Source organism: Piliocolobus tephrosceles, chromosome 19 (genome assembly GCF_002776525.5).
Source record: "Piliocolobus tephrosceles isolate RC106 chromosome 19, ASM277652v3, whole genome shotgun sequence".
NCBI lineage: Eukaryota > Metazoa > Chordata > Mammalia > Primates > Cercopithecidae > Piliocolobus > Piliocolobus tephrosceles.
In genome coordinates, this window is record NC_045452.1 from 32,280,510 (window position 1) to 32,289,925 (window position 9,416).

The window sequence follows — 9,416 nt, forward strand, 5'->3', positions numbered from 1 at the left end:
TTACCAAGGAAAGGGAGACACACAGGCTTCAGCCAGAGGCAGGGTCAGGCCAAAGTCCAGAGCCCCTTGGGCTGCATGTAGGGGATGGACGGACACACTTGGACGACAGGAGCCCTGTCCACCTCCCAGGAGGGACGTATGGAGCTTGTGCATGGTGGGGGCTCCAGGACTGGGAACCAGGAAGGTGCTGTGGACCCTCCGAGGGCCAGGCTGAGCCAGCTCTCCTAGCAGAGGTGCGGGGCCCCACACCGCCCCCTGCCCAACCCCTATCTCCCACCAAACCACAGCCCCAAGCAGGTGGGGGTCCAGAGGGGCATCAGGGGTGGTGGGCAGAGCTCTTCACACTGCAAAGCAATCTCTCCCCTTCTCAAGTTGATGACTGTGTGCAAAACAGCCTCCCATCCCCAGATAAGACAGTGAGTCGGGGGCTGGTCAGGAGAGGTCCCTCCTGTCCTGGGCAGCCTGCTGGGCTGAAGGAAACACACAGTGCAGGGGGCTTGGGCGCCAACAGATGGGCACCGGGAGGGGCAGACGGTAGACGCACCCACATCAGCGAGGGCTCCCAGCCTGTCCCTGCCCGGGTCCCAGCCTAAGGTCTGTGGAGGCCAGGTGGGGCCCAGGAGGAGGCAAGGCTCCGCCTGCACGGAATCCCTATGGTCAGGGCCATGCTGTGGTTCCAAATGTCGCCTTTACTGCTGAGACAATGGTGGAGCCTGCAGTCTGGGCGGGGGGCCAAGGAAGGGGAGCGTGTGCTTGGCCCAGTGCTGCCGCCACTGGGGAGCAGGAGGCTCAGGCGGACCTAGGGCCCTGGGACCGTGGCCCTTGGCTCTGTCCTAGGGAGGGCACAGGACAGCCTGCAGGTCTTTGGGCAGGGAGCCGATGACCGTCTCGATGTACAGCTGGGCCCGCTGCAGCGTTGCCTCCTTCACAGGGAGCTGGTGGCCCTGAGCCCGCACCTGCAGGGGCAGCTGTGGTCAGAGCAGGCGCAGCTCTGTGCCAGGCTGGTGGCGCTGGGACAAGGCTGGAGGCATCTTACCAGCTTCTCACGAAGTTTCAGGACCAGGTCCACGACCTCCACCTCAGACTTGTCTTTCATCCAGGTCTCGATGTTCTGCAGGGAAAGATGGGGTCTGCTGTCAGCAAGGCCCCCCACTGCCCTGGGCCTGTGCCCACCCCCACCACATTCTGGCCCTCCCCAACCCCCAGCCTCCCTCACCGCCTCACAAATAGCCTCCAGGTGCAGGGCCTCCAGCTTCAGGGCCATCTCCTTGTGCCGCTGCCGGTACCAGCCGTCAAAATGGGGGGACTTGAAAAACCGCCTGTGGGGATTGACAGGTGGGGCCGTGGGGCTGACCCTGGGGACTGACAGGCGGGGCCGCGGGGCTGACCCTGGGGACCAAGGAAGGCTGAGGCTGCACCTGCAGTCCACCCACCTGTAGAGACCCAGCCAGTCGCCCTTGAGGATGCAGGTGAGCTGGGGCCCGGCATGCTCCAGGCTACGCAGGAAGTCATCCTGGCTGAAGGGCCGGATCTGGGGGGGAGTCTGATTGGGGGTGGGTGAGCCAGCACGTGGGAACTTGGCCTCACGGCCCGCACCTGGTACACTGCCCAGACACGCTCCTCACCACTTCTGAATACCCCCAGCCCCCACCCTGCCTGGCACAGATCCCAGGATAGCCCTTCCCAGGGCGCAGGCCCTGAGCCCCTCCAAGGGTCCTGCGAGCCACCTGCCCTGTGGCCCTCAGTTTCACAAACATGATGGCCTTGAGCCCTGTGTCTCCTACACAGCCATGGCCTCCTGCTCTAGACCTTCCTTTCTCCGGGTGAGGAAGGGAACCCACCCTCCATGGACCCCACAAAACCCCCACAGGACCCCACCTTCCAGGGCGTGATGCTCTTCTGCAGGGGCATGAGGCTGGCCATGTAGTGCTCCTGGGTGGGGAAGGGAGGGGAGTGAGCCCGGGGACCCATTCCCTCCAGCCCCGTGACCCCAGTCCCACCCTCCCCCGTCCCATCCCCCCAGCTCCGTTCCCCTCCAGCCCCTTCCCCCCGCCCTGCCCCGTGCCTCACCAGAGGGATGATGAAGCTCTGGGTGAGCTCCAGGAGGTGCCGCCGCAGCAGGGCACTCTGTACATCCGATGGCCGCTTCTTCTGCACGCCCTGCAGGGAAGGGGGGCCAGGCCCTTGCTGCACCTCACACCACCCCAGACTCCCTGCGTCCCCAGCCCCCTCCCGCCACAGCCCATACCTTGAACAGCCGTTTAAGCAGCGCCTTGTCGCGGTGGAGGTGGGCTGTGTACGCAGTGTAGAGGCCTGGCGGGAGGGCACAGCTGGCGCCCCGCCCTTCAAGGGCCTCCCTCCCACACTCCTGCAGCCCCACAGAGGAGCCAGGGTGGGGGTCTCATCTGCCTGCAGCCCCATGCCCTTGGCTGCACCTGAAAATGTCACCCACCCCACCCCAGACACAGGGACCCACCGAAGATGACAAGAGGGCGCCCCCTCCCCGAGGGTCCAAGGGTCCGAAGGTCTGAGGTTCTGAGGGTCTGAGCTCTGCTGCTGAGTCCTGGGAGAGGAGCAGGGGTCGGGGGGCCGGGCTGCCCCACCTGGGAGACCCACCAGGTACAAGACAGGCCCCTCCACTGTGGAGGGACTCCAGGTCAAGGGGAGCACAGACCTGGCTTAGTGTCCAGGGTCTTCAACCTTGAAGGCTTTTTCAGCTTGACTTGCTTAGGAAGGTCTCCTACGAGACATGCCCGGTGGCCAGGCCTCAGTGCCCGCAGCTCTGGCCATGGCTCTGAGGCAGCCCCACACTCAGTGAGGCTGCTGAGCATCACCCCCGCACCTCCCCGGAAGCCTGACCTGACATCTTGGCCTCCCCGACTCGGAGGATGTGGGGCCAATGCTGGAGTGTTTTGATAAAGAAAGGGTTTGTGACTCCCAGGACCACGTTTGGTCTAGACAGAGAGAGAAAGAGAAGAGGCAGACAAGAGGTCCAGGGAGGTGCAGCAAGGATGAGAGAGGCAGGGCAGAGGCGGCACTTACGGGGCCTGCGTGCGTGTGGTGAACTCCTTGAACTCGCTGTCATGGATGGTGAAGTAGGGACGGAAGTCGCAGCAGAACCTGAGGGGCTGCAGGCAGCTGTGGGCAGGAGCACAGGAAGCAGGTGAGGCAGGGGCGGCCCAGGCGCAGCTGCGATGGTCCAGCGACCCCAGCCGGGACCGAGCCAAGGTGGTACCTGGTCAAGGCCAGCACCATCTCTGAGGACACGTCGGGCGAGGGTGCCAGGACCAGCAGGGGCTCCCCGAGGAGCACAAGCTCCCACAGTGTCTGCACGTGAGTCAGCACAGGCCGGAAGCACCTGGGGCCGGGCAGGAAGGTCGGGGAGGTCAGGCAGGGGCTGAGACTCCTGGCCCTGGCCCTACTCTCCCAGGTGTTCACCCAGGCGCTGGTGAACACGGCACGCTGCGCCAGGTGAAGACAGATCTGTCGAAGATGTGAGTGTCTCGGGTTATCATGGCCACCCCGAGCTCCGACAGTCCACCTGTGCTGGGCCTGGGCCTGGGAATGGAGGACTCAACCTGGACCCACCTGTGAGGGACCAGCCGTCCTAAAGTGGCCCCAGGGCCAGGGCAGGGGCTGCTGACCTGGGCTGGGGGGGTACCCGCCCAGACCCCTCTGGTCACCCTGTCCCCATCCCAAGTGCAGCCCTGGCTCCTGTTGGGCCCTCCACAGAGCAGGATGGTCTCAAAGCCCAGCCTCCCTTGCAGACTCGCCCAGAGGCAGTGAAGGCAGACTCAGGCAGCCTCTCCTGACACTGTCTTTCAGGACCTCCTGCCCACTGTGCCCATTTCTGCTGGCTGCAGCCATGTGGCACTTGCTTCCTCTTCTACACCCTTCTCCCTTCTTCCTTCCAGAACTGTCCCAAGGGTTACTCAGGATGAGCGCTGCCTCCCTTGGGCAGTCCCCACATGGCACTGGCCATACACACACACACGTGCACACACGCACTCACACAGACACGCACACACACGTACATGCACGTGCACACAGTGAGCTCCCCCAAAGCAGCATGCAGAACCCTAGGGGACTCACCTGAACAGGTCCAGCTCGTGGACGCTAGCAAGAACCATTGGGGCTGGCAGCAGGTTCTGAGAGGAGGGGAGTGTAGGTCAGGGCCAAGCGGGGGCTGGCACCCCTTGGGCCCCAAGCAGCCCCTGCCTCACAGCGCCGGGGAGGGTGGAGAGCTGCCCAGCCCTACACCAAGGCACTGGTGGCTTTGACTGGGTTTGACCACCCCGCAGGGTGGACCAGGGAGGCAGGTGTGGGACTACCCAGCCCAGGAGCAGGACTCAATTGGGTGAAGCCCTCCCAGCTCCGCCTCCACCTCAGCTCCCACCTCTTGATCACACTGCTTCGGAGGACTGGACTCAGGCTTGTCCACCCTGGATGGGATGCGCACCTGGGAGAAGGAGGGAGCAGCTGCCAGAGGGAGTAAGGCCTCCCCACACACCTGCAGAGCCTGCTCCCCAGCCAGCTGACTCTCACCTGGACAACAACGCCCATGACAGGTAGGTTCAGGGTCTGCCCAGGTGCAGGCGCCGGCCACTGGTCGATCTCACTGCACACTGCGGATGCAGTAGCCGGCGTCAGGACCCTCCCCAAGGAGAAGCTGCTGTCAGGCCCACCAGGGGCCACAGCTGGGATGATGAGACCGCGATGGCCATGCCTGATGGCCACTCACCTGCTTCCAGGCAGGGCGCCAGCTTGTCAAAGTACTCAGGGGCGATGAGGCTTAGCAGCGCCTGGAACAGCCGGAAAAAGGGCAGGCGGGACACCAGCACCAAAGACTGCGGGGCCACGGGGCCAGTTAGAGGCCCCCAGCTCCAGGCCTCACTCACCCCAGCCACTCAGGAGCCCATGGGGACCCCTGAAGCCACGCTCACCTGGAGCTGGCCCACCAACTCCGCAGGACAGCTGCCCCGGGAATGGCCTGACTCAGACCCCAGAATTATCAGACAGGAGAAAACCCAACACTGAACTCCCTGGGTGGCGGCCGGGGCAGCTGGACCCTAGGGCCTTCGGAAGGAAACACATGGTGGCCAGAATCTCTGGAATGATCTCCCCAGGGGCTGAGCAGCTTTTACTCTCGGCCTATGGCTTCCAGGCTGGGTTGTCCTGACGTTGACATGACCCTCCAGCCATCAGTGCGGGGCAGAAATGTCCTGGACCGGGACATAAGGGCCTTGGGTGCCATGCCAGGCAAGGACAGGGTAGGGGGGGCTGCAAGGAGAGCTGGACACAGCCCAGGTGGGGCTGCAGGAGGGGTGGGCACTGCTGGAGGCTCAGGACCCCTTGCCCGCCCCACAGTCCCTCCTGTTGCCTGCCAGCTCCTGCCTCTCTGAGGCGCCAGCCCCGAGTGGCCAGGCAGCGCACCTTTTGGAAGTAGCCCCTCTTCACAGAGCTGTCCTTCACCTGCCTGAAGTACACATAGCCGAAGTAGTGCGCCGGCTCCCTCTGGAAGGAGCAAGGGTTAGCTAGGCCGTGCCCCACCCAGACCACCTGGCCAGCCCCACGGCTGGGAGTGGCAAGAAGCATGCAGGGACTGCAGCAGATGGGAGCCTGGAGAACCAGGAGGCTCCTGGAGCTTCTGTCCCTGCCCTCTGGCCACCAAGGCGGAGGCCAAAGAGGTCCTGGGCTCAGAAGGTGGGTAACAGCCCTGCTGATACAGCAGGGAGTCTGCTGGTGTAGGGGAAAGGGGTTCAGGGTGCTGGGGGCCCTGGGAGGTTCACGTGGGCCCCTGTTCAACTATGCAGATGCCCAGTGATGGAAGTGTGGTGCCAAGGGAAAGCCCCAGGGACCCTGGGGAGACCCCGGAAGAGCTGGCCCATCCTCAGTTGGGGCTGGTGCCTGGGACTGCAGGGTCAGCGGGGCATGTCCAGCTCCTCTCCTGCCACACAGTGCCCAGGCACTCCAAAAGGGCTTCTCCCACCAGCCTGAGCCTGGCAGGACCCGTGGGGAGCAGGGGAAGAGGAGCAGGCCAGAGACGCAGCCCAGTGCTCACCTGCAGTGCCACGGGGGCCCTGCTGTTGTAGTGCCTGTCGTCGGCATGCCAGGGGCTCCTCTGCCCTCCACACTGGCGCATGCGGAAGCTGAACTGAGTGTCTCCAAGGCAGCCTGAGAAGGGGGCAGCCCACCACACGTCAGGGCCGGGAGCTGGGGACTGGGGACCAAGGGCCCTGCGAGCCTGGCCTCTGCTATTAGCCAGAAACCAGCCTGGCCAACACAGTGAGACCCCGTCTCTACCGAAAAGACACAAATCAGCCAGGCACGGCGGCACACGCCTGTAATTCCAGCTACTTGGGAGGCTGAGGCAGGAGAATCACTTGAACATGGGAGGTGGAGGTTGCAGTGAGCTGAGACTGCGCGACTACACTCTAGTCTGGGTGACAGAGTCAGACTCCGTCTCAAAAATTAAAAAAAAAAAGCCCCAGAAAGAATGCCCAGCTGTGTTTCCCAGTGGCTCCTATTCTGACGCCTATACACCCTGCACCTACAGGTCTGAGAATATGTTCGACAGAAAAGCCCCTCCAACCTATGCGGGAGATTGGCTCAACATGCTTGAGACAGAAACCAGGCACTAGAAAATGGTGACCCAGACGTCTATGCCCCGGGGCAGGAGCGGGAGGGAGGCCCAGCTCCTGGTGGCCGCTCTGTGGGGTGTAGGAGACTGTTCGTCTCTCTGCAGAGAGACACCCTTTCCACGTGCATCTGGGGACCTGCCTGACCTGCTGCAACGTGGAGATCTGGGTGCCTCCACTGAGTGGGCATGGGACTGGTGCTGCCCACCCCGTGGCACTCTGCACCATGGGCAGCCTAGGCAGCCGTGATGCCCCTGGCCTGGGCTACAGGGACGCCCAGCTGGCTTCATGTCCAGCCCCAGTAAAGATGGGGTCACCTACCTGAGTGTGAGTCGGGAAAAGACAGGTAGCAGATGCTGCTTTTCTGAAACATACAAAATCCGGTGAGGGCCGACCCACTCCTGGGTCCCGTCCATTCCCAAGAGGGCCAGGACTCACCTCCTTGTCTGTGAGCCGGAAGTCATTTGGATACACCAGCTGCAGAGGAAGACAGAGCGCCTGGTGATGCCCTCTGCCCAAGGAGGCAACACCCCTTGATGGCATCCGCTGGACTGGGACCGTCCCAGCAGCTGCAGCATCTGTCTCTGGGGCACAGGTCAGTGCCATGGTGCTGGCTTGCCCCCGGCTCCCTGCTCCAACAGCATGCTGCGTCCTCCCCACACCATCTTCTCTGGCTACTGTGCCCAGCTCCTTGCTGACCCGCTCCTCTCTCTGACCTCCAGGCACCAGGCCCCAGGCAACTCCCCTGCCAGCCAGAGGCTTCTCTACTCCCACCTCCCCAGGCCCCTCTCAGTAAGAGGCCAGCACAACGGAGTGGGATTCCTGACCCCTTTCTCACGCCCCTGGGCCTCACAGCCACCCAACCACCTCTTGCCCAGACTGCAGTTGGGCCCCCTGCCCCTACACACCCGGACATCAGTTCACAGCATCAGACAGCAGAAGGGCAATGCTTCAGGGATCCAGAGGCCCCTCACCCGGGACGGTCACAGGGCCCCGCCTGGCTGGTCCTCCATCTCCATCACCACCTGCCAAGCCAGAGGGCCCCGGACATGCTGCTCCCCGAGCTTTTGCTCAGATGCAGGCCCGGAAGCACACCTGCTCCATAATGGCAGCCTGCTGTCAGGCCCTCTCCCCATTCTGCTCAGCAGTCTTCACCCAGCCTCCCCGTGCCAGGGCCTGTGCCCCACCTGCAGTGCCCAGTGAGTGCCCAGCCGGACAAGCCCTGCACCCCCAGGAGTGGACAGTGGGGGAGAGCATGACACTAAGCAGGCGCTGAATGACCTGGAAGACAGGTGTGCACTGACAGAGGCGGCAGGTGGGGCAGGTGAGCGTGGGAACCCGGTCCAGCAGGTCCATGCACACGTGACCACTTTCCCTCTAGGGACCTCCCAGGGCCCCCATTCCCAGTGGACCCTGCAGTGTCTCCTGGGCTGTCTGAAGCCTGCTGGGAGGGCCTCCGCACACTGTCCCCTCCTCATCCCATCTGCCCAACTTCTCCACTGAGTTGAATTTAGGCCATAATAAGGCTTCTTCCAAGATGTGCCCTGAGCCCCCAGACAGTGAGGAGCCAGGCCCTGGATGAAAGCATCTGCCATTTTGTTTTTGAGAGACGGGGTCTCGCTTTGTCACCCAGGCTGGAGCACAGCGGCGCCATCACAGCTCACTGCAGCCTTGAACTTCTAGGCTCAAGCAACCCTCCCGCCTGAGCCTCCTGAAGTGCTGGGAGTGCAGGCGTGAGCCACCGTGCCCCGCTTGCTCTGTGAAAATAGCTCTGCTTTTGTTTGCTCTGGGCTTGCTACTGTGGTCCTGCTTTGTCTCTTCCAACACAGAGCAAATCTCTTTAAGGCAGGGACCCTGTCCTGGTTACTTCTGCCTCCCAGCACCTGGCACAGAACAGACTCTTCCCCATACAGTGTTTGTGGCATGTGTGATGAGGTCTCTGAGGTCTATTCTACTAGGACAGGTGGGTGGAGGGGAGCTAAACAGGCACCAAGGAATGGTCAGGAGGAAGACGAAGGAGGAAGCTGGGAGTAGGCTGGACCCACAGGGGCGCCTCAGGATAGCTCCGTGAGGGGCTGGGGATATAGGGCCACTCAGTCTGAGCCTTCAGGTGTCTGCACTGAGGAGGGCTGAGGAAAGGCGGGTACCCTCTGCCTGAGGTCAGGACTCTGTACCTGGTCTGCTGGTCACGGGAGCTTGTGGCCTCTGAGCTCCGTGCCCATGCCCAGGGGGCCCTCAGCATGTCTGACCAGGGAAACCCACATTCTCAGGCTCACCATCTTTGGGAGTGGCCCTGGGGCCCAGTTACAGCCTGAAGCTGAGTACTAAGCCAGGGGTCAGGCCACCTGGGGTTGGGCGTGCCGAGGTGAGGGGACACATGGAGCTGACCCTGAGGGCATGCAGGCCTCCCAGGCCAGGCTGTGCCCTGCTCGGGGTTCCACGAGGGTCTTGCCCTTTTCGCCTGAGGCAGCCTGCACCGGTCTCTGCTCCTGGTGAGCAGTCACCCAGGAAGACTGCGGGTGGGAGCGTGGCTTGGGGAAGGCACATCCAGGGAGCAGTTCTGAAGGTATGGCCTGGCCACCCTCGGGGTCCGCGGGGTCAAAGCTGTTCTCCTATGCGAGAGCCTCCTTGTCTCTCATCTGCACCCTCATGTAGAGCATGGCTCCCGGAAGCCAGTGTGTCCCGTCCTGCTGGGCTGAATGCAGTGCTGATGAGAATCCATCTGTTTTCTATTTGGTTGGACTTTTTTTTTTTTTTTGAGACGGAGTCTTGCTCTGT

At 62.9% G+C, this 9,416-nt stretch overlaps 1 protein-coding gene across 3 annotated transcripts; it reads right to left on the reverse strand.

Moving 5' to 3' along the window:
• Positions 1-669: 669 nt before the first annotated feature.
• DENND6B (DENN domain containing 6B) lies at positions 670-9,371 on the reverse strand. Of its 3 annotated transcripts, XM_023222279.2 has the most exons (20): positions 7,547-9,371; positions 7,077-7,115; positions 6,960-7,002; positions 6,062-6,174; positions 5,434-5,514; positions 4,742-4,847; positions 4,546-4,625; positions 4,397-4,459; positions 4,093-4,148; positions 3,236-3,358; positions 3,043-3,138; positions 2,860-2,954; positions 2,675-2,740; positions 2,249-2,313; positions 2,071-2,160; positions 1,879-1,932; positions 1,434-1,543; positions 1,217-1,319; positions 1,037-1,111; positions 670-956 (listed from the first exon to the last, which is right to left on the reverse strand). In XM_023222279.2, the coding sequence occupies exons 4-20, from the start codon at positions 6,140-6,142 to the stop codon at positions 834-836; spliced, it is 1,467 nt and encodes a 488-aa protein (XP_023078047.2). In that variant the 5' UTR covers positions 6,143-6,174; positions 6,960-7,002; positions 7,077-7,115; positions 7,547-9,371; the 3' UTR covers positions 670-833. The 3 variants fall into 3 exon arrangements, with proteins under 3 accessions (XP_023078047.2, XP_023078046.2, XP_023078044.2); XM_023222278.2 differs by having other exon boundaries at positions 1,434-1,531; positions 7,077-9,371; XM_023222276.2 differs by having other exon boundaries at positions 7,077-9,371.
• Positions 9,372-9,416: the final 45 nt, after the last annotated feature.